At 35.4% G+C, this 26,176-nt stretch overlaps 1 protein-coding gene across 1 annotated transcript in view; it reads left to right on the top strand.

Moving 5' to 3' along the window:
• The window catches only part of LOC110371403 (F-box/LRR-repeat protein 7), a 64,471-nt gene that overhangs the window by 34,296 nt on the left and 3,999 nt on the right, over positions 1–26,176 (top strand). The window contains exons 2-6 of the mRNA XM_021327630.3: positions 15,244–15,468; positions 15,825–16,016; positions 16,407–16,551; positions 17,730–17,915; positions 23,771–23,916. Of these exons, the coding sequence (XP_021183305.2) occupies positions 15,253–15,468; positions 15,825–16,016; positions 16,407–16,551; positions 17,730–17,915; positions 23,771–23,916 (885 nt within the window). The 5' untranslated portion in view covers positions 15,244–15,252. The remainder of the gene's footprint in view (positions 1–15,243; positions 15,469–15,824; positions 16,017–16,406; positions 16,552–17,729; positions 17,916–23,770; positions 23,917–26,176) is intronic.

Consider the following 26,176-nt stretch of genomic DNA (forward strand, 5'->3'; position numbering starts at 1 on the left):
CAAAATATAGTTTAAGAAGAGTTTGCATGAAAGATTTACCAACATCCACCCGCTTCTAATCAGCATTCTCTCAAAAATAATTAAACAAAGGCTCCTTATTTTTCCGTGAATTAAAAATCTTATTAGCAACGGTAATCTTGTCCCAAAGGACCAAGTAGAAAAATCTTGCCAAATATCTATGTCTATAGTCTAATTTGGTGTTTCGTTTCACTAGCTTGTATAAGCCTCTAGAGTACTAAGAAGGTATACAAAAGAAAAGCAAACATGAAATTTTCTTTTATATAATAAAACCACAAAATATTTTCTTCAATTTGTTACTGTAGCTATTTAATAAATGAAAGCAGGTCTTTCTGTGTAATCAAGTTTAAGAGTGCCATTGAAATAGGATAAAGAAATAAGTTTTCTTGAAATAAATTGTGTCTCAAGTTTTGGTTATAGACTCAACTCGTGTGATTTTTCTTCAAGCGTTGTACGAAATTATTGAAAAAAAACTGATTCTTTCAATTTAATCTAAATACTCGTTTCACATTCTACAAATTTTTCACCATCCATTTTTCTTTGTTCACAGGTAAGACAACATCCAGATTTATTTCGCACCGAGAGATATACCTAATGACCTGAATGAAGTTTAGGTAAAGAAAAATATTTTCCTGATTGCTAAAATCTAAATAAATGTCTAAGACGATAATTATCTCATTTCACTTTCCACAACTCTTCATTATGCATCGGTAAGTTTCTTTCACTTAACATTATTTATGTTACTTCTTGAGAATCATATAAATCACAAGAGAAATGAAGACTTCTAACCCTAAATAAAATCTTCTAAATATAAAAATAAGTAAATCATCTTCAACAAGAACAATTCAAACGCCCATAAGCCCGTAAATCTATACCCGCATGCTTTATTTTATCGCTAATTCTCGGCATAGCTTTAGATAGAGCACAATCCCACACGGCTAACAAACGTGGGTGAACTCACTATTGCGGCTTTATGATGCCCTAGTATTTATGGAGATTCAATCCATGGCATCGGTGTTATGAGAACCATTGTTATATGGGTAAGAGTTGTCAGGTATGTTATTATGATGAGTTTCTAAAATGTTTGAAAGGAAGTCAAAGCAATGCCTAACGTTGGTTGTTTTTTTAATGAATTTTATTTCATGTAGACGTCTTGTATGTATGTAATGATTATTATCGGTATATTTTTCACATGTTCGCCTATATTTGTACTCTTTATTGATTGTTTTCCACAAGTTTTTATGAATACGTAGTACATCACCCACCCAACAAACATCATCATCATTATCATCATCCTCCTGCCCTTATCCCAATTTCATTTGGGGTCGGCGCAGCATGTTTTCTTTTTCCATACTCTTCTATCTGCCGTCATCTCACAAGTAACATTCTTTCTTACCATATCTACTTTCACACAATCCATCCATCGTTTTTTTGGTCTTCCTCTTCCACCCAACAAACATACTCATCGAATGATGATCGTAAAGGAATCGAATCCAGGACCCTCTGTTCTGCATTCCAGATTGGTGACTACTGCGCCAACTAGGTCAGGTTACTTTCTGAATGCTCAGCTACAAGCCTTGATGAAAACGAAAGTTGTATGTTACAAGATATATTATTTCCAATATAACTTATTATTTTACGTGTTTGATATCCCGACGTATAATATAAGTGTTATTATTTATAGCTTAGTTAATAAAATAAATGAAGTATTTTTCTATCTAGTCCAATCAAGGCGATGTCGATGCAAAAAAATATTGAGATATCTTCATTGAGTTTTTATGATTTATTAGGTTACATGAAAAAATAAATAATGTCGTATTTATTTAAACAAGATGTGTATAAATAAACATGATCTCCTTTAATATAATTTAAGCCAGCTCAAGAATCTTACACACAAAAGAAAATATATTTTGTGAAGAGATTTTAGGTATTTTTGGTATCGCAAAGGTCAATAGAAGATTTGATTTATTTTGGTACAGAAAAACTTGTACAGCTTTGTTTATTTAGTTCATAAAATACTGAATAGGCCCTGAAGGTCTGAATTTTTTTATAATTTTTAATAAACTTGATTTATATTTTTCTAAGGACAAAAATTTTCCGTACGAAAGGACCAACAATGTAATCACAAAGTATTTGGTTATTTACACTCATAAACAACTCCAGTCATTACTTCCCGACATTTCTCATAAATAAATTATTGTCGAACACGCGATTACATACAAACATCGATAGGGATGAGATCGTCAGATAGTACTCAGCGCGTCACTGGCTTGCGTGCGCTTTCTTGATTTATATACCAGATGGCGCTAGCTCGCTTATCTCAGGAATAGGTACCTATTGCGACATATGTTTGCCTGGTAGTATTGGAACATATTGGTGATACGCTACGTCAAAGTTTGGTCCTTTCGAAAAATAAAATGTAGGCTCAGGGATGAAGTCAGACAATCGCTTATGGCAATAGATTGAAGAACATTTTAATATTATATTTGTACGCCCTCACGGTAAAACGTAGCACACCTGATTCGGACCATTCTAACCAAAGAAAGATGCAAAAGATCAGATAGAAAAGTAAAGTTCGTAAATAACAATATATTTCAGAAACCAGTAGCTTAGCAAGTTCATTTATGAGGTAAATTCCCGAGATTATTAATTATCTTGTTAGATTAGAACGGTTCGAAATCATTATATTTTAATACAGTAATTTTGAAATGTTGCTTAAAAGCAAGTTTATTATCGAAAACGATCTTACGTTGCCTAAGTTACGGGTCAAACTTTGTAGAAGTTAATTCAAGTTTTCTATACAAAGACTTGGTTTTTGCCGAAAATATAATGATCTCGGAAATACCTTTAGCTCTCTTTACCTTAACGATATATCAAAATGACAAAAACGATCTAAGTTATTGATAATTATCGATTCACAAACACATACGATTACAAACTTTTAGTTGGCCGATAGTTTGTTTCAGCTCATAAATCAGTATTAAGATGAATGGTATATGATTAGGCATCTAGCCGGTATCAGACCTACTAAAAGCTTGAAAAAGAAAATTGTTAACCATCTCGGGACAGCTGTTGGCGATTTCTAGAATGGCGTGGCGTAACGTAGATATGTTATTTTGATAAAAAATAAAATGATTTATTGATAAGATTAACAGAAAAAGGTTTGGCTTTCAAGTGAGGCAACCAAGTTTCATGTACAATTGTAATATCGTGTTTAGATTCGTACTGAAAGGATTGGAATGCTATTGTCTCAATGCTGGTTACTAGACGTGTCTAGTATTAGGTACTTAACGAAATAATTCATAGACTTGGAATTCAAATGAAATGGTGTAGGCTGTCGTTTAACATAGCTATCTTAAATGCCTTTTGATAATTTGGTATGCTAAGAATTTTTGTTAGAACATTTTATTCAGCTGTAGCAAGTCTATGTAAGGAATAGTGAACTAGGCTTGTTAATGAACAAACTTAGTTAAAAGTAAGCTATGAACTAGGAAGAAGGAAGAATCTAGTCTGTAGTAATTTCGTTAATAACTGGGGCTGATTTGGTATTGAATAATATGTAAAGTAAAAGCGGATTCTGGAAAATAGAGAAAATTCATGTAAAATGACAATAAAAGTAGTGCTCAGGCTCGAATCCATAAACGGTAATATTGCTGGTAAAACTTGTGACTGAGTGACTTAATTATTTGAAGCTCTTTTAACCAAAAACTACTTAATAGATTTTGATCAAACTTTATAAGCAATATGTGTAGCTTTTAAATCATAATAGCAAGAAAGCAAGAAGCAAGAAAATGGTTCTTTCGACACATAGATTACACTCAGCAATAGCTATTTCTTTATCAATATTCATTATGAATTTCCATATTTTTGTTTATAAATAAATCAGTTTCTAACTTACCTATATCAAGGTCACCTAATTCCGTTCGTCAGATTTTGAAAGTGATCGAGGGTTTCTAAGATCATGATAAGCCGGGTGCGTCAAGGGCGAGCGTGGGCCAGTGAATGTTGGCGCCGCATTGCTAGGTAAAGCGCAGAACTCAATTAGTTAGAGTTATTTGTGTTTAACAATTAAGTTATGGAGGCTTGTGAAAGTTTGTAGTTTAGTTTAAAGGGGCGTTGGCCTAGGCTAAGTTGGGCTTGTGACGGTAAGGTGTGACCCCGTCGAGCCTAGAAACGAGGGAGTAAGCTTTGGTGGACTTTTTTTAGATCCTTGAAAATCGTAGTGGAATTGGAGATATTTTCCTAAATTATTGATTTTCCCCTGAATTAAACGAAATAAGTATGACGAGAAAAAAACATAAGCGGTGCGATGTTATTAAAAAAAGTTAGGCAGACTATTGATATTAACTTGTGTTTAAAAAATGTAATAGGCATGTTAATTTTTTTTAAATACGTGTTTAACTGTTTTGTATTAACTACACCTAGTATTTTTTCTATACCTATAATTTCCATATGGCACAGGTCTTTGACACACACTTTGTCTGTACCTACTTCTAGTAAAATTAAAATACATTCTTGCTGGAAAACCACAACTCATTATGCCAGACTTGCTTCAGCATTGTTTCCATGAAAAAGTGAAGCTTTAAAAACCTCAAAAGCTAATTTAAAAATGTTCGTACATTGTTGATAAGCTTTTTTCCCTGAATTTGATATCAACTACACTACTTACGCTAATTATAAAGGCGCTGGTTTTAAGAACATTGCTCTTCTTCTTTCTTGTCTTATAGAGCGAGCTGCAGGTTTTATCACCTAGCAAGCCCTGGTCGAATTGTAACAATGACTGCTACTGAGTAGCATTCGACGCCGGCTTTACGCTCTCCCGAGCACGGGGATGTATCCGCCAACTTCCAAAATCCGGATTGCTTTGTGAAAGTTTCTGCAAAGCGATTTCGGCCCACGGGAATCGAACACGAAACAGCAGTTATGCTGCGCGAAAACTAGACCAGAAGCGCATTTTAGCAACAAACTATGTAATGTTCAAAAAGCATTTTAACATCGAACTATTCCATTTTCAAAAATAATAAACAGCAGACTATAAAACAAAAACATTCAACTTTTTCAATTAGAGCACAACCCCAAAGTACTAGAAAAAACAAATGACTGCCTACATAAATAAAGCCAACAATCTGATTGTTTTAATCTCAGATACCTTCCAATACTGACTTCATTTCTCACGCAAGGGTACATCTTGCAACATTGTATGTGCCGAGCTTTACTTCAAGGCATGTGTGTGGGCGGCGGCGCCTGCGCTTCGGTAGTACGTACAATATTGTACTGAATATATGTTTACAAAGAGACGAGACTTCTGTGGTGATTTTGAGTTCTGTTTCTTATTGGGAGGAAAATGTGATGGTTGGTGGAAATTGCAATATATGAAGGAGGAACGATGTCGATGAATTTTAGATTATAACCTTAATCAAGCTTATTAGATTACTTACTACCTTTTCAGTAAAAAAATGCATTTTGAAGGTAAATAAGTGTGAATCTATTCTTAATTTTGTCATAATCAAGGAGACACATTTGATTGTTTGTTTGATTTGAGTGAGTAGTGTCTGATAAGTCTACAGAACCGACCTGAAAAATTATTTCACTGTTTTGAAGCTACACTATTGCTTGTTTACAATTGCCAAATTTTTATACGGGTGTAAGAATAAGGCCCCGCGAGTCGCGAGAAACAGCTAGTATATAATAGAACACATTATTATATTCAGCGGGCATTCAAACAGAACCACTCTCATTTTAATTACTGAAACCAAAGAAATATATAAATCTAGTTCGATAGAATAATTACGTGAGTAATAAAAGTGTTGGTATTCTGTTGTTTATAGCCTTTTAGCCTGTCAGCGGATAAACATGGCTTAATAACGATGCAAGTCTTTTTGTGGCGTCTTGCAATTATTACGAACCGCCCTATCTATTAAACTGCAGTAAATCTTAGTGATTTATTTAAATATATATTAAATGTAATCTGACTTTGATTAAGTTTTATAATATGTAGTTGTTTATAAATTAAATACGTGATTATATGTGTGGCTCGAGCAGGAAGTCTGACCACTAGTCTTACCAAGGGGATACCAGGTTGGACTGCGGGATTGTTCGCAAGAATTACCGTGGCCCTGGTACATAAAGGGCTTCAGAAGTAGTAGTAAGAGTCTGATACTGATGCTAACCCACAGTGCACTGTGTTATTTGATGATTTTATATAAAAAAGGGGATAAAGGGAAAGGTGTTTCGATTGCGGAGTTCAGATAGGCAGTTTCTTCATGTAAACGGCTGGTATTCAGGTACATCCAGTTACGCTGGATGCCGATCCTTGTATAGTTGGGAATAATTAAGCTTCATATAATGACATGTAATGACGCTATGATTAAAAGTTGACGTTCTGACATTTTCTCATTCTAACATTTTCAGTAAAGGTTCTATGAGATATATTATACTTTAAAAGATAAAATTGGGTGTATTATTGTGAAGGTTTATCCTTCTTTACTTACCGGTCTTAGGCGAAGTTTGGAAGTGGAAAATGGAGCGTAATTTAATTAATTAATGTAATTATGAGTCTCATTTATTCAAGAACTTCCCAACTGAATAAGATTAATTTGTTAAGAAACAAATAGACGGAGTGTTCTTGTACATTTTCGTTTTTATTTAGCAAGTAAATAATGCTGCAGAAACTTGAATAAAATAAAATAATAAAGCAAAGAAATAGTGTGGATTTTAATCAATAAATACCAAGAATTCAATGAACTCCTTATTTCGATAAAATTGTGTAAAAACTTTGAAGTATTTATTCTAAGAAAACTGAAGTTAATAACTTATGATTTTATAATATTCCAATGGCTTCGTGGTTCTTACATATTTTACGCGAATAAGTTTTCGTATTTTGAAATTTAATTAAATTCGTTGAAATATATTTTTTAACAAGTCCAATTACTTAAACTGACAGGAGCTTAGTTTTAGGTACATTTTATATAAAAGCATCAAAGTCTAGACTAGCTCGCAGCGTTCTGACTAACGTGATAATTACTTAAAATAATTATGCAAAATGGTTATGAGTTGTACCGTGTACTGTAACGTTGAAGAAAATATGGAAATTAAGCGTTATTTAATGTAAACTGTCAGTATGAAAGAAACGTTTAAAAGTAGGTAGCCTTAATGTTTTGCAATGTACCTAAGTTCATTTTCGTCCTTTCACATATTTTTAACCGACCGGCCAAAAAGGAGGAGGTTTTCAATTCGTCGAAATGTATTTTGAGTAATGCTGATGTCAGTTTCAGTTGAGACTAGTTTCCACTAGCGGTTTCACCAGCTTCTTAGGGGAACTACTGTTACCGCACTGGATAAAAAGTAACCTACATAGCCTTCCTCGATAAGTGGACTATGTATCATCGAATGAATTTGCAAATTCCAGTAAAGTCAAGTGTTCCGTGTTCAAGTAAAGTCTTCAGCTTTATAATATTGATTTAACTTTTATAAAATTCTTGTGTCGTATGTAGGTTGACGTGTCTAGGAACCAAACATTACATGCAGACACACTACTATAAGTCTAGATAGATTGTATATGCAAGTTATCTATTTATGAGCAAGAATTTAATATTTCCCGCAGTCGGATCGAAAGTGGGACATGCATTCAGAAGCCAATATCGCTACATAGCAATAAAATGTTGAAAATGTACTTTTTAGTACCACTCAAAGATACACCTTCACTTAATGTAAGAATTTGTACCAATACACCCTTTTTGGAAGTCGGGTCGTAAATCTAAGGAGTTAGTTTGTTTGAACGCGCTCTCTCGGGAACTACTGAACTGATTTGAAAAATTCTTTAATATTAGATTACCCATTTATCAGGGAAGGTTAAAGAGTACTTTTTATCCAGGTGTGCGGACTTGTTACTATCGGGCCGTGGCTGGCGAAAGCAAGTTTCTATATAAATCGAAAAATATAAAATATACAAAAACACGATTCTCAGCTCACTTTATTAAGAAGAAAATGTCCGGTAGCGTAATAGTTGCTCGCTGGAGACACGCAAAGCAAACATAATTATTGGAAGAGCCCCTCAAGTGCAGTCAATGGGTATTGAAATAACACCACGGCTAAGCAAATAGTGTTTGTGTATGTTAATGGACTGGGAGCGATGAGAGACAAATAGGGTTGTCTCTTTTAATGACAAAATTATTTATCTTAGAGAAGGGTTAAAATGACTTTGTTTAAGAAACTTTTATAAAGCAGCATGGAGTTTGGAAGTTGATGATACACCCTTGTTTTGGAGAGTACGGTAATGTCGGTCTGCTCTGGTCTCTCTCCTGGCGTGTTGGGTTGCCGTCCCATCGGGCTATGTGAGTGAAGGAATACACTTGTGTCTGCACAAATGCTTGTACATAACAAAAGTCCCTCACAAATGGCAGATCTCCTTACATGAGAACAGCCGCTGTGGTCGACAGTCGGCATAGTCATCATATTTAGAAGATGATATTTCCCTTCTGGACGTATAGTCTGAGAATAATACCCCTTCTCGAAATAGTAGCATACTATGCTAAAGTCAGGTTATACACACAAACTTAGTAAATAGCCTACATTTCCGCACCAATTTATGTGAACCAAACATTACTCTGACAGCCCTATTCCGAGGCGACACTTCAAGCCACATGAGCTCTTGATGAGCGGTTAGCCATCTTCCTAGGGTGCACACAGTTACACTAATAAACTACGTTGTGACACTTTGTAATTTAAGTGTCTTACGAAATGAACTGCGGTTATGGCGTGCTTTAAAAGTAATCTCTTGAACGGTTCTACTATGTTCAGTTTGAAGTTCGTGGAGTAATGCCAGAAGGAATGAGTCTATCAATGAAGATTCGAGCTGCGTAAAGGTAATTTAAGTCAAACATTTTATCAGCTTGAAGTGAATCATGTACATTACACATGTACATCGTGTAGTCACTGGTAGAAAACGCAGCAGCATAGTTATTTGATAGAAATGCAGTAGTCGATTGATAGTACCTATCGTCAATACCAGACCTCTTTTCTTTCCTTAAAACTACGTCGAGCCATTAAGTAGCCCAGTTTTTCTTGCCCATAGTTTGCATCCATTTGACAGTCTTTACCAATGGACATTGTGATAACCACAAACTGTGACAGTATGTATGTGTATGTATGTTTATAATGTAACAATTTCATGTGATAAAAAACAGTACATTAAGTTTAGCACAGGAAAGGTTACGTATGTAAATGTAATGAGTTTAATATGAAAACTTAAATCTAAATGTATGAAAATTTCCGAGAAGGCGATTTGAATATTTCATTCGTTCAAAGTTTAATTACTTGCAGGCAAGATGTTTGAATCGAAACGGAGCCTGAAATGGTCGCGAGCGAACTAGAATTTGTGTGAACTTCAAGCATATGATGAGGAATAAATGAGAGAAGAATCTAAGTATAATTAATGTGGATCAGAGAGGAAAATTCTGTGAATTGTGTTAAGCAGTATGTTGGTTAGAAGAGATGTATTTTAACATAAGTAAAACTCAACAATATATGTATGTAACGATGGGTGTAGGGGTTTTTGTACCACTTTCGCGCAAAAATTGACACAACAAAATGAATTTTGATGAAACTTGGCAATAATGTAGACTACTTTTTCTCCAAATGCGGGAAGTAGTTCCCTATATAATTGGTTAGAACTGCTGGCAGAAGTTTACTTGACAACCCTATTTCTATCGTAGAGTGCGAAGCCACTGATCGGTCAGCAATCTCAACAGGCCCTATACAGTTAGAATTTTAAATTATCTTGTTCAATGCGTGACATTTTTAACGCGATGGAGTTTTATTTGTGAGAAATTGAGGCTAAATATTTTCGAATTCCGTTATCTATGGTAGAAAATTGAATTATTATTAAGCTCTGTGAGAATAATTTGGTAATCTTTGCTTAGTAAATTGTTGTGTAACTTTAATGGAATTGTTTGACCTTTAAATAGATACAGCGGACTATGTAAAAACGTACTTGAATGCCTACACAATATTTTAATAAGATTACTATCCACTTCAGTCACATTTATTTGGTAGGTACTCTATTTTTACTATTTTCATTAAATCTCATAGGGAAAAGTTCTCAGTACCTTGAAGATTAATCAGCATCAAAGGAGTGACAGGCATTTCCACGTGTCTTCATTAAAATATCGATTGCTCTTAATTTAATTACGCTGTATGTCAGTCTTTATTTTGTCGAATTTACGTTATTGCTTCTTAGTAAAAAGGAATAAGGTAACAAAATATATTGTTGTGTTTCAGGTACCTTAAAAGTGTGTTTGGTGGCTAATATTTTTTGATGATGGACAGCTATAGTTATGCTAGCCTTGAATCTCCAAATTCATTATATACCCGTGTATAGTATTTCACGTGCGAATACTTTTCAGTCTTAAGCACTTTTGAATAATATTGAAGAGTTTCCAAAGGAAATTAACTCTAGGCTTTATGTTTATTAATCATTAATCAACGCCCATACTTAACAACGCCCGATATCTCATAAAATAGTTCCGGAAACAAAACATTAACTTCACCAAGATAAAGGAATGAAAATAAAAAAAAATAATGACGGAATAAACACTTCTGCTCGTTATAATATTCGATTAAAGTGTTCGATAATTAAAATTTTATAATTGGAAGAAGTTCTAGTTTTTACGAAGGCTATAGATTATTTTTTAAGACCTTTAAGCCATTAAAACGGCCAGTGTTTTTACTGACAATCTAAAATTAAGTGCGTTTGCCAATAGCAAGTTCAATCGGCATAGCTTGGGCTCATAAATGTGCATGAGTGGCACAGATGACAAACTCGTTTGATTTATACCTCCATTGTAAAGATACGCGTTTAATTGTGAAATAAGGTCGGTACTGATGTTCTGTGGTCATAGAGTAGGAGGCCAGAAGGTCTATTCCTTATAAAATATTATTGCAATCGTTGGACAACTATTGCATACCATAGAGAACAGGAGAGGAAAAATGATAGGACACCTTATACGTCACGACGATTTTGTAAAAAACATCGTGGAAGGGGTCGTCCAAGGTACAGCTACATCAAGCAAATTGAAGAAAAGGTGAATGTTGTGACGTATAAGGCAGTTCAGGAGTTGACGCTAGATAGGCGTAAATGGAAGGAGCTGCACCGACAAGAGCTGGGCTCTTAAATTGAAGAAGAAGAAGATAATTTTTGTTTCAAATGAAATATTTCAATGACATTTTTTGTTATCTACAGATTCAAGTTACTATAAATGTTATTATAAAAAGTGGTCCTTAAAAATGCAGTAAGATTTAGGTGCTTTAGTAAATCGTTATTTTTTCAATAAGCTCGGCTAATGACGGCCAAAACCTAATCTGGTAAGGCTCTCTAAATTTTAATCCACAATTTCAAAGAAATAAAATAGAGATAAAAACTACGTAAAACTTAAAAGGATTTGTTTGAAAGAAAAATACCTACGTGTTTTGTTTTCTAGAAATTTCGAATAACTTAGCCAGATTCTGTCGACGATTTAACTTCAAAAGAACTTGACCCATGATTTTATTTCGTAGATATTTTTTTCTCTAAAGCCCTCAAAGATGTCTGAAGATGATCTCGCATAGCCATTATGTTCGTATTTACTTTTTTAATATCAAAGACTAGGTGAAAATAGGTGACACTTATTTTCTTAATGTCACATTCTTAGCTCACGTATTTATACCAACTAAAAGTGCCCAGATTATTAGCAATCCCCATACCATTTTTTTTTCTCAATCGGCCCTCCTTTCTTACTGTGAAAGGGTAACAATTAAAGAAAATTAGATACGAAAGTGTAATGATAAGTAGTAGGTATATAACTAAGAATTTCGGTACAAAAAGCGACCTGATCCTTCTTTAAACTTTCTTTGGTCTTTTAGAACCAGTCATGATATGTGGCGTACATCAAAGTCGGCCTGTAAAGCGATGAAGATACACGACTGAATATCGTGGGTTACTCTCTTAGTTTATAAAGCACTAGCTTCTGCCAGCGGATTCGCCTACTTCCCGAAAGAAACTTCTTCCCTAAAAGAATAAAAAGATGTAGAAAGTAGTCTATAGTATGATTGAAGCTTAATTTTTGACACACGTATCGTAACCTACAAGGTTTCGCGATTCTAATATTACGCACATGGGTTAAAAGAAGCCTATACGTTATTCTGATACATAAGCTATATTACTGCTTTGTTTCATCACAATCCATCAAGTAAGTTTTGCGTGAATGAGGAAGAAACATCCATACACACAGATATTCGCGTTTATAATATTACTAAGACTATAATAGTTGGTACTTCAACCTCTGATGTTCTCATATATGGTCCTATTCAGCTTTTGTTATGGACTTATAAAGTTGTATTGTTCTGTGGTAGTTAATAACTGTAGTGTTAGAACTTTTGTATTTAATTTTAACTGTAGTTTATTTCTGCGTATTTTTTCAAGAAAGGATGAAGGAAATGTAGTTACCGTTAACGATATAATATTATGCATCGGCTGTTATTTTAAAGATTTAATAAATCCACATTTGAACTTGTCAATGACAATCTTTTTAAAAGTAAAAGTGTAGTTTAATCACGTGAGGAGTTCAATATAATAACAAGCACTAGAAAAAAATGGTTTCATATATAGTAGAAAAATTAACGAAAAATGTACTGGTAAAATGCCCGTAATAACGATACATTACTTATATTTTCACACATCCTCCGAGCCTTTTTCCCAAACTATGTTGGGGTCAGCTTCCAGTCTAACCGGATGTAGCTGAGTACCAGTGCTTTACAAGGAGCGACTGCCCTATCTGACCCCCTCAACCCAGTTACCTGGGCAACCCAATACCCCTTGGTTAGACTGGTGTCAGACTTACTGGCTTCTGACTACCCGTAACGACTGTCAAGGATGTTCAATGACAGTCGGGACCTACAGTTTAACGTGCCATCCGAAACACATGCAGTCATTGGTGTCTAAGATATACTTAGAAAGTACATACAAACTTAGAGAAGTTGCATTGGTACTTGCCTGACCTGGAATCGAACCCGCGCCCTCATACTCGAGAGGTTGGTTCTTTGCCCACTAGGCCACCACGACTTCCACACATTGACATTACTTATATTTTATCGATAAAAAAATATTCCGCGCACATCACTAACTTCTGAAAACACATTCAGCAAATAAATCTCAACCGTTCACAATATGCAATCAAATTCCCACAGACACGAATAAAATTATAATTTGCGTATTAATTGTGCAATTGACAGCTTCAGAAACATTAATTAGCACTCGTACTAATGTCTGTTTGTATGCTAATGTGTTTGCACGTTATAAATTGTTTCATCGGATGTGTTCTTAGAATTTTGTTTTGTTTATTGGCGGACTAGTTATGTCGCGTGGTTTTACCTGCATCTTAAATAATAGGCTTGGTTGCATTGATTATTTATAGTGTTAGTTAGTTAACTGACAGTTAATGCTATCTGCCAGATAAAAGTTGCTTCTAATTTTTGCCCATATTGTTATCGACGTTGTTGAGACCCGTGAAATCAAAAGTTAAAGTTGATTTGTCTGATAAGTTCCTGATAGACTTTCAGAGACTTGATCAGTGATCGGTGAAACTAGTTAATGGAGATCTATTCCCTATGTAAAGATGTCTACCGCTGTTGTATTACAAAAACACTGTTTTTATCTAGATACTATTATTTAATCCAAAATACAATGTTTGCACTGAAATCGAATTTCGCTGCCATAGGATGAAATAATGTGCTTTTTAAGAGCTTTTATATATTGGAATACACGTTTAATCACCATTGGGCCTTATTGAATAAGGGAGTACAGTATTCGTACAACAGTGCCCATGGTCCATGCATGACATAATTGACTTCAAAACACTAAAAATTCACGCCAAAACTTCTTAGTTTACTATACAAAATATCGATATAGTTTTAAACATTTTTGCATCCCCTTGCAATATATTTGCCGTCGAATACAAGCGAGAACACGCTCACGACGGCTTGTCGACAGCATTTTACTACCGAAGTAATATTCCTTCATAAACGACGTCTTGAAATTAGGTTAATCCTTTGACTTGAAAACTCAATAAAACGATCCAAGATTTTGCGTAATTTGTTCGGATATTTAAAGCAATCGTTAAGTTACCGCAATTTTAGATCTTTACAAAAATGTCTGACTGTTTGTTCGTTTAATAAGACTTAAAGTAAAAAACTTAAAATGACGGCCTTGCTAGCGCAATGGTCACCATGTCGGAATGTCAAACTGAGGATCTCGGGTTCCATTAGTTGTTACTAATGAACTAAAAGAAACCACATTATTTGTGTGATGAACATGTTTTATGTCTGTGGCCTGGGTGTAATATAAATAGTTTATGGGTGTAATATAATATTTAGTTTATAAACAGCTTTATTATTTTAGCACCCATAGCATAAGCTAATTAAGCTACATAATATTTTCAGTTTTATCTAATGCTTATAAAAAATCTTAAGGAGCGGGTGACACTGCTGGTTTTAACTAGTTAATTGTAATTGGCGTTTTATAGATGCTTGTCAATGTAAATAATTTATTGGAACAATTTGTTACGATTTACATCATAACGAATGGAAACAACTTCGTTAATGTTTGCTATCGAATTAAGTCATATTTTCTGGTTTGGCATTATGATTTCTGTTACCTACCTTCTTATCTTTTGAATACCTGTTATTTAGTCTGTAAAACCATAATTCGATTATTGTTTCTAGATAATTTATTGTGAATTTGAAATATGGTTTGAGTGTTTACAATTGTATACATAAATGCTAAGTTAAGTTAGTTACATCATCCTCCTGTCCTTACTCTAATTTTATTTGGGGTCAGCGCAGCATGTTTTCTCCTTCCATATTCTTCTGTCTGCCGTCAACTCAAACTAAAACAGGTTTCCTACATTTATTGGTGAAATATCTACATGAAAATAAATGCCTTAGGTATTTTCGATAAGCAGTTATATACGTTCTCTTAATTTCTTTATAGCAGACCGACGTATTTGAAGTTTTGCGTCTGTTTTAGTTCAGAGTCGTCAAGTTGCAACGTACTGGATATTTCTATAAAACTTTGTATTAAGCGTGGTATGCTAAGTTATACATTACATAAAGTGCCATAGATACATTACATGAAGTACCTGTTATAAATAAATGACTTTAAGTCCATAACAATAACTGTAAATTTCCTCCCAGGGTCTCGCCATGTCAAGCGGCAGTTGTTCCGGGCCGGGCGTATGCGGGGGCGCGCGGCGGCGGCCACCCCCTCCCCCGGAGCCCGCGCTATCCCTCGCAGCCGATCTCAGCGAGCTCAGCCTAGACCAGGGCTACCACACCCTAGCTGACTGCGGCCCGCCGAGACGAAGAAGGGATAACACCCTTAGTGATGCACTGTGGTTGAAGATTTTGTCGTACCTTGAGGTTGGTCACCCCTGCATTTGAATTTGCTCTTTGAATTGATGGGTTCTTGCCAACATTGAACATTTATAGGTCTTTGAAAGTCATTCCAGTCCGTTTTACGGAAGATGCGGTTGACAGTGCAACGTTGTTATAAAGTTTTGGCTATTCTATCCAACTAAACTCGGTTCTCGTATAGTATTGAGGTCATCGTCAACATAGGTGGAGCAATCAACCCACTATTTATGTTTAGTTTATTGGCCCTAACTTCTCCTTAATAAAAGGTAGGGAAGATATTGAAGGGTTTCCAGTCAACAGGTAATAAACCTACTTAATAACATCCTATCACACATTTCTACACCTTCACCTAAAATTTCCAGGTATCCGACCTCTGTCGAATGTCCCGTGTCTGCAGACGATGGGCTCGACTAACCACGAGGCTCATCACGAGGCCCGAGGCCTGGAAGAAGGTCAGGGCCGCTGGGCCCCTGGAGATCGCTGCGAGATGCGCGGGAGCAAGGGCGGGCCCCTGCGTCAGTTCTGTGAGAGAGTGGCGCTCGAAAAACTGTGCGGTAAGTTTCTGATTGAGCCATTTTTATTCATTTTTAATCCGAATACTTTATTTAATATATTTACATTGCATAGATAGAATATTCTATTGCAAAAAAATACGCATTCCTGCATAAAACGCCTAAATTGAAAGAGCTCTGACTGCATGTACAAAAATGTTAGTATTCGTCAATCATTCAAAAATTTGCTGATGATGAACGCCCATCAGCTCAACTCGGAAACTACTGGATCGATTTGAAAAAATCTTTCACTAATACCTACATAGCTCATTCATTGAGGAAGGTTAAGGGCGTTTAATCCGGTGGCGCGTAGTAACATGGGGCGCGGGTAAAACTGATGTCAAAAGTATTGTTTGGTATCAACAAGATCTCTAACTGTACTATATCCAACAGGTGACAGTAGCCAGTGCTCAACTGTTGGTGGCTACCTTCAGGAACCTGACGCACCTCGCAGTAACTGGCTCCAGCAGTATGGATGCCAGAGCTATGGCGCCTCTCATCACCGACCTCACGGATTTGAGGCATATAGACCTTACAGGTATTAATTCCATTATGGTCATATATATACTTGGTTTTAACCATCTCCTGTGGTATCTTTACTGGCCATCTTTTTATATTTTTACCTTATTTTATAAGACGCTGTAAATACTTGCGTGGTTTTATATAAAATTCTAGTAACTGATGCATATTTTATCTGAAAAAAGATCCTGAAGGATCTTTATTTGCCTTGATTACAATTTTTTTTTAATTTTAGACTCTCTTCATATTTGCGTAGTTTTATATGAAAAATAATTTAATGTATTCATAAGAACCCTTTAAAATGTCAAGACCCAGGAGACCTTTCGTGAAGAATGCTCAAATATAATAAAAAATATTTTTATGATACTGCTCTTTAGTTGTTATTCAGCATCCGAAAATAGAAGATACCCTTTATTTAATAAAGGCCGGCAATACATAAACATTGTATTGTTTATACAATTTTAATTATACAAAATGAATTCAGAACTTCCTAAAGAATTACTGAAAGCAAGTACACCCGTAAATAACGATGTTCGTTCATTGTAATTTTCTTGTTTATTCACTTTAGATCGGAAGGGTAGCACCCACTGGGACCAAACTCCGCTGCCTGTCTAAACAATGCATAAATAATTGTCTTTCAATTTGAATAACCGGGAAAGGTCTACGTATCATCGATTTTTAGGAAGAGTTAGCAAATAATGAGGCTGTTTTTTGTGCTAATATTTGAATTGTGTTAATGAGATGTTTGTTCCTATGGAAGGAAATTAAGAGAGGTTTATTAGGGTGTATGAAATATTTATCCTATGAATGCGGGTGAAATTATTTGATGAAGATATTGTCGCTGTAATTACTTTATCAATCCGAATCCTCAGGCAGAAACACAGGCCTCATTTCATAGCATTCCCTGCTTCTCGATGCGAATTACAAGTGGTCTAAATAATTAGCAAAAAGTATAGGCACCATATTTATCTTCCCTTTTGCAGTTGAACGAAAGGGTTACAATAAACCATCTTTTGGACAGCAAATATACTTAATGTGTATCGTTAGTCTATTTATCCGTTGATTTGCCAATAGAGATTGAATTTTGACATAAGCTCCAGACAATTTGTATCAATATACAATCGTAAAACATTGGATAGATAGGTCATAGAAATCCACACATAGATTGGTCTTATATTTACTCACATTTTTCCCCAGGTTGTCCAAACGTGGACTGGCCAGATTGGGCGTGGTTGGAGACACGGCTGGCAACTCGCCGACCCCCAGTGGAGTACATAGACCTGACGGACTGTGGGTCTGTGACGGACGCTGGACTGTGTGCGTTGCTCCACACCTGTCCATCATTGCAGTATTTGTACCTAAGGAGGTGTACTCTAGTCACAGGTAAGGAAATATTGGGCTACTTTTAGAATAAAGGCAAGAGAAATGGATGGAAGGAAATGCATTTTTACTCAACATTTTATTGCGTTTCTAGGAAAAAGGCGACGCCAAGCACATTCTAGATATCTTACTCCGGAAAGTTACGTTTTCTCGAGATTTTCAGTGAAAGGAGTCGATTTATAGCTAGTCATAAAAAAGCCCAGAAAGTTGAGCAACATGTAGTGTAACCTTGTATTGGGTTATTCCTGTCAGACGGTTTGAGACGATCAGTCAGGCAGTTGCTGTAAAATACTGGTACTGAGCTTCGTTTCGACCCCACAATATAGTTGAGAAAAGGCTAGCCGGATGATGATGATTTGCTCCATGAAAGGCACAGTACATTTTAATATATGCTGCATTGAATAAAAATTACTGTCATTCCCTTTATTTTAAAATCTTTTGATCTAGGCTTTATTTGTAGCTTTACCAAAAATCGTATTGAATAAAACCGAACACTAAAATAACGAATGAAAAAGCTTGTCTATTGAATTGGCTGGGCATAAAAATGTTACTTATTTTTATTTACCAAAATAAAAGCGATTGCCTAAGAGAAAAACCTAATAACTTTGTTTTCGTAAGAGCTAGCCAAGAATACAATACCATATATCATATTTTTCCTGTGATATTTCAAGTACAATCTAAGTGGTTAAGACATAACAAATCATATTCTATGTCTTTTGTGAAGCACTGTTTGTAGGTCATTTGTAGTAGCTTTTTGAATATGATATATTTCACAAAAAGTCACAAACATTCATAAAATATGAAACATTTGCTTTAATTAAAATTCTTTACAGCATTGAGATGAAAAACAAATAAAAGTCATATTGGCATACCTTTCCGTTATAATTTGTACATTCGTATAGCATTTAATAACTTTTAACTTTTTTGGCCTTTATTTTTATTAACGTACATTGACTGAAAACTTTAAATAAAATACTCTGAAGCTTAAAACTTATCTTTCACAAATACGCTTAATTTTCTACGAGCAGTATTAAAATAATTAGATGTTCGCGCCCACACTAAACTTACTAAAACCGAGCGGATGTGTGCCCGGCTCTACGGGACGCGAGGGGGTGGAGAGAGGGACGCGGGCGCAGGACGCGCGCGCTGGAGCCGCGCGCCGCCATATTGATATTGCGAATTACGCACGCCACAAGAGCATTGTCGAAATAATACTAACTAATATTAAGCGAAGAAAGTGTCGCGTCGTCCGTGTCCTGTAATTATTTATATTAATTAAATTACTTTTCTTTACATATACAAGAAGAAGTATTATTTTGTCTCCGACAAAAGTGGCGACCGTGACAGGACCGCAACATCTGCTAGCGTCTATCAGAGAGCGATTTTGGGCCATAGGAGGTAGAAATTTAGCTCGCAGTACGACTAAGAAGTGTCTACTCTGTACTCGCTTTCGAGGAAAAACTATTCAACCAATAATGGGTAACTTACCTTCGGAAAGAACTTACTCAATGTTTCCTTTCTACACATGCGGTGTAGATTTTGCTGGTCCTTTTACTATTTCTAGCCGCAAAGGTAGAGGAAGTCAATCCTCAAAATGTTATCTATGTTTATTTGTATGCCTCTCGACTAAGGCGATTCATTTAGAATTAGTAAGCAGTTTGAGCTCTGATGCATTTATATTGTCTTTAAAAAGGTTCATATCAAGAAGAGGCAAACCTAGTGTCATCTATTGCGATAATGGCACTAATTTCAGAGGCGCAAATAACGAAATGTGTAGAGTGCTCAGGTCCAATCGTAAGTGTACTGATAATTTCGCGAATGATAATGGTATAAAATTCGTATTTAGCCCGGCGTACTCGCCTCACTTTGGGGGCATATGGGAAGCAGGAGTCAAGTCGGCAAAGTTTCATTTAAAACGCACGGCCGGTAAAGCTTCCTTGACGTTCGAGGAGCTTGCTACGTTATTAGCACAAGTCGAGGCCATACTTAATTCCCGTCCTCTGTCTCCCCTATCTTCCGATCCTACCGATCCTACACCACTTACCCCAGGGCACTTCCTTGTCGGGCGACCTCTCACGTCGTTACCGTCGGCACCTATTAATACGAAGAGTCCAAATCGTTACCAACTTATAGAGAAAATCAGACAAGACTTCTGGCAAAGATGGCGCCGGGAGTTCGTAGCGGAGCTGCAGCAACGCACGAAATGGAAAACCAGGCAGCATGAGCTTCGTGTGGGTGATCTGGTGATCCTAAAGGAAGAAAATGTTCCCCCACTGCAATGGAGACTCGGCCGTGTCACACATTTGTATCCTGGGACGGATGGAGTCAGCAGGGTGGCCGATGTCATGTCTTCCAGAGGCACAGTACGAAGGGCTGTGAACAAAATGTGCATTCTACCAAGTTCAGCCCCAGCAGACACGACACTGATCAATGATGACAAGGATGCTGCCGAGAATAAAGAAGCTTGAAAGCTACCCTTTCAACCCCGGGAGGATGTTCGCGCCCACACTAAACTTACTAAAACCGAGCGGATGTGTGCCCGGCTCTACGGGACGCGAGGGGGTGGAGAGAGGGACGCGGGCGCAGGACGCGCGCGCTGGAGCCGCGCGCCGCCATATTGATATTGCGAATTACGCACGCCACAAGAGCATTGTCGAAATAATACTAACTAATATTAAGCGAAGAAAGTGTCGCGTCGTCCGTGTCCTGTAATTATTTATATTAATTAAATTACTTTTCTTTACATATACAAGAAGAAGTATTATTTTGTCTCCGACATGATTAAAACCAGAGCAAAATGGCGGGAAAATACTAGTTTAATCACACACTATGTAAATAAAACCACTTTTCTAATCCATATCATAATTTATTCGAATTTTCTCAATTTTTTATAACATAATTAAGTGTGACTTAATGATAACTTGACTGATTAAAGTTAACACCCAGTTATTTAACGACAAGTTAATCCGGGGAACTAGGTTAGCTTAGAAATTAGAACTGCGGAATTTTCTAATCAATATCATGGTCGGTTATGGTCAGAGCTTAGAAAAGTCGATCATATACAGGATATAAATAAAGTCTTAAAAAGATATATTTTATAAGACTTATTTTTTTATTTAATTGTTTATCCTTTTTAAATAAAAAATAATAATGTTTAAATAAAAAATAATTATTAAAATTTTTATAACCAGAGATCTTTTACCGTCATATAAAATTTTGAGTACATAGCCCTTCTATTCAAATGGGCAATCTGATACTAAAATTAATTTTCAAATCGGTCCAGTAGTTCCTAAAATTAGCGTATTCAAGCAAACAAACTCTGCTGCTTTATAATATTAGCACAGATCGTCTACTAAAAGCATAATATTCTACAAAAGAGCCAATATATCATTACTTCGGACCCTAACAACAACTTCATTCAATTTTCCTCGAAGAGCACTGGTCTACAAATAAAACTATACTTAAAGGTGTTCCCGTTAGTACGATAAATAACACGGCCTATACGGGACAGTAATCGCATTATTATTCAGAAAAACATCGGTCTAATCGCCATAATCCGTAAGAAACGTCTATATTAGATAGCTGGTACGCTTCTAGGCTTGTCAAGCTAGTTCGATCAGTTTTTCGAAAGTAACCAAGTAATTGCTTGTACTAGGTTTTCACACAAGATTTTCTTGTTGGAAAAAGGTTGATGTTTGTAGACGCTTATGTTAAGTGTTTTTATTTTCTTGTACTTACTTAGTTTTTTTTTTGTGTAGATGTTTTGGTATTCTGGAAGTGGTATAAAGGGATAGATGACGAATTGATTATTATGAGAAAGACTCATTAATTGGTGTTCGTGACCTCTTACAATTTTAAAAGTGAAAAAGATTATATGAGGAATATACTTAATTTAAGTTTTAGATCTGTCTTAATTTTGTGCAGGTTGAGTTGCTGTTCGAATGAATTTGTTAATTGATAAACGGCATCGTTTTTGTTACTCGACTTTTCGGAAACATTTTCCTGACCGATTCCAGCTACTCGCAACTTTTACACGTGTAAACTTTTGGTATAGGAACGAACAATAACAATTAATTCAGTTCCAGGGATAGCAGCGTACCAAACAAACAGATAGCAAAATATTTCAGAAACATGTTATAAAATGTTCGTAATCCAAACTTTTGGTAGCCCGGAGCTAAATCTGCGTAGAATGAGGGTACATAAACTTTAAACGATTATGTAAAATATGGGGTACCTGCTTAGATCTTCAAACCAGCTGAAAAAGCCATTGCTGTGTCTTCCTTTCTGTAAAATGTTCGGATCTGTCTCAGTTATACCCACTCATATCCTATATGGGTCGTGAAGACGATGCTTGTGATTAACATTTTCATCAAGTGTTTGCGTAACCATGTGATTGAAAATGCATGAGTAAGCGAACTATTTGAGAAGAAGTAAAATTAAATAATTTGATTTAAACAATATTGTGAAAAACTTAACGACCCTTTTCAGGTGGTGCAAAAAGGGTTTTTATAATTATTATGATTTGTTAAATGTAGACTTAGAGTGTAGGTACTAATTTAGTAATAGGTTACGTAATTGGCAGACTTTTTCGCATAGCGACCTATGCATATGGCGGTTCTTGTTGGTTCGATGCTCTAAGCGTAACGGCTTAACACAAAGTAACGGCATAATGATAAAACTCTTTCAACTCGGTTCAGTAATTATTATAATTGTTCCCCTGGTACAAAGGGTCTGCCCGAGTGATGTAGACTAGGGCTTTAGTATGTTATTGTTTAATTGTTATATTTACTTACTGTGTATGAGAATTTTAGGCTTTGTTTAAAATGTTTGTACATATAATTTTTACACTCAAATGGTTTGATTAATCAAGTTTGATCGAAATATTCCCATAAATTATACCTATTCATTATCAGCCTAGTCTTTTCCCAACTATGTCAAAGTCAGTTTTCAGTTCAATTGGATGCAGCTATGTACCAGTGTTTAACATACATAGGGAGACTGCCTATCTGATCTCCTCTCATCATCTCAGCCATAGGACGTCCACTGCTGAACATAGGCCTCCCCCTTAGATCTCCACAGATACCTGTTGGAGGCGACCTGCACCCAGCCGCTCCGGCGACCTTTATAAGGTCGTCTGTCCACCTTGTTGGTGGACGTCCTACGCCTGATCTCCTCTGATACCTTTAAGTTAGACTGGATGTCAAACTTTGGCTTCTAACTACCCAAACGACTGCCAAAGATGTTCAAATACGTCCCTTCCAAAATACATAAACTAATACTATACCATGAATACTATGTATTTCTGTAATCCACCTTTGATTTGAATACGACCCATTTAATCAAATAAAGGCTTATCACCTCATTGCGTTAAAGGTAAAATTGGTAACAATTAATTCGGGTTGAACAATTCCTTACAACGAGGAAGGATTCGGTTCAGCATCTTAATTAATTAAGTCCTGTTCTAATTGGGTGAACGGACCCATTAATCTTGCCAGTTAAATGGTATCCCTAAGATCATAGAACAGGTACAAATCGCGTTCGGATCAGGGTCCATTATTTATTTTCACCGGCGAATTAATTTAAGTAAGTGTTACTAGCAAATATTAAAACAGATATTGAAATGGCACTACCCTGAATTGAAAAATGAACTGAAATGAAACTAACATAAAAATTAAAATGAAATTGGAATTAAAATGAAATTGAAATTGAAATGAAATTGAAATTAATATGAAATTGAAAGGAAAATAAAACTGAAACTAAGCTGACACTTAACTTATGTAATTGAACTGATTGAAACTGAAATTAAAACTTACCTCAGTGAAACGAAATAAAACTTGAAACTGATCTTTGTCTTCCAGATGCAGGAGTTCGATGGATACCATCTTACTGCGCGCTGAAAGAGCTCAGTGTGTCCGACTGTACCGGAGTCACGGACTTCGGACTGTACGAGCTGGCCAAACTAGGACCGGCGCTGCGGTACCTTTCTGTTGCTAAGTGTACTCAGGTGAGTAGCACTTGTATGCTTATCTGTATGTGGTTTTAGTGAACAGTGGTTGTAAAAAAGAAAGTGATACAATTCAAAATATTGGCCGTTAAGAAACATTATCAAATTATATGTACACATTAATACATTTATAATTAAATTGAAAGTACTCTTAAGTTTTCCAGTCAGCCGAAATAATGGTATTTTTGTTTAAAAATAAAGATTCAGCAACTGCTTTCTAAATCGTTAGCAACATATTTTTGGCAACACTACCTATGTGTTGCGGAGTTGATAGTGGTAGATGACAAGCACACATCGCCCAATATAAAATTCTAGTTGCTCATCAACAATGTTGACAACGGTTGCCAAATAAATAACTGTTTACCATGAATACGAGGCTTTATATTGGATTACGAAGTTAACGGTAAAAACTATATACTTTTCATACCACTTGAATTTCCCTGAATTTTCAATCTCATTCCCAGAAAATTTAATATTTTCATCATATTTTCCATATTGTGGGATAGACTGTTGCCTGTGGTAACGAGACCAAGCAGAACCGTTTTCATTTTTCTGAGAAGTCTAGACCATATTATTATATTTTCAAAAGGTCAATTTTCAACTTACATTGTGAAACAGGCTGTTTCTCGCATTTCTTTGGGCTCTCTATACTCAGGTTTTAAACTATCTGTGTACTAAAAAATTCGATCGGTTCAGAAAGTTTTGGCGACAAAGTCGAAAAGACAGTTACTTTCGAATTTATAATACAAACATTTGTAAGGACTACATGTTTCCCGCAGTTTCACCTGCATCTGGAATGTAGCTTCCCAACAGTGAAATAATTATTCAAATCGGTTTAGCAGTTTCGAAGCCCCTAAGGCACATTTTTTTCCTCTTTATAAAATTAGTGTAGATTAGGTAAAACCACATCAAAGGAAGCAAATACGGAAAAAATTAAGCCTAACGTTTCATTATACGGAAGCCACTGATAAATGAAGAACCTTTTAATTTATATTCAGTTTATAATACGGATGAGTAAACCCATGTTTAAACTGAAAATACTGAAATATTTCCCTTTGTTCAAAGAGGCTCACTTTGTTAGTCTGAATTCAACAGTTGTAAAATATTAAATGATCTTCTACTTTGGGTAAATAAGAAAAGGTTGATTCTTGTTTATTTTGTAGTCAAAAAATATGGCAACTTTAATTTGGTGGATGAATATTTTATTGTTGTTAAATAGAAAGGGTTTTCATTTTTGTAATAGTACTTAGTATTATTATATTTATTTGTTGAAAAGCCAAGTAAAATATACTAGACAGTTTACTTTTCTTCTTATTTACAAAAGGGCCATTTTATTATAACGGTCAAAATTTTGCGTGAGTTTAGCTATAACGATTTTCAAATCATAACCAGCCGTGAACATCATACATACATACCGTCCATTGCCCCAATCCGCGATTTGACAACTTGAAATGGTTTGGTTATCGTTATAGTTAAATGGTGCAAACCACCGTTAGATGCGTGTTTTAGTTTCACGAAATAAATAGAGATGATTTTTAACGTTAAAAGAATTATTTACACATTTTATGAGTTTTCGACAATTTAATATTTTTTTTGAAATACAACGGTTGAAAAGCTATTCGTTGAATACATAGATTTGCTAAATTGATTTACTGTTGGAAAGTGATCGTACTTAGTCGGAATTCGATCGGACAAAATTGTTATTGGTTTTTCCACGGAGGGTTTTACCGGGTGGGATATATTTCTGAGAAAAAGTTATTTAGATTTTTATACGATTGATGATAGCTTAATCTGTTTAATATCAATCAAAATAACTTGTAAATTTTCAAAAAAGCCCTGTTATATTACATTAGGCTGATTTTATCTGAGCGTGGGAAAAGCTTATCATTATATGATAATATTTATAGTACGAGTAGATACGACTCTGTCGCTCTCTCTTCAAAAGGTAGATAAACTGACTTTATAGTCAAGTTGATTGCTTCTTTATACATGTAAAAGAAGTTTTAAGAACTCATTCTGTGACAAAATACGACTTAGAAACTTAACACTACGTCTAGACCAAAGTCTAGAAGTTATAATCACATCTTTTTGTTATGGAAATAAGTAAAGCAAACGTATGGAAAGTTTATACAAGTTTAAGTTCAATTTTGTTACATTTTAAGTTCATAAAGTACAAATTGAATTTCAGATATGAAGTCAAAGACTAAGTTTAGATAATGATTTTTTTAAAGTTTTTGCCTCATCGTATTTGCATTGGCCA

The sequence above is a fragment of the Helicoverpa armigera genome, chromosome 23, assembly GCF_030705265.1.
Source record: "Helicoverpa armigera isolate CAAS_96S chromosome 23, ASM3070526v1, whole genome shotgun sequence".
Lineage (NCBI taxonomy): Eukaryota > Metazoa > Arthropoda > Insecta > Lepidoptera > Noctuidae > Helicoverpa > Helicoverpa armigera.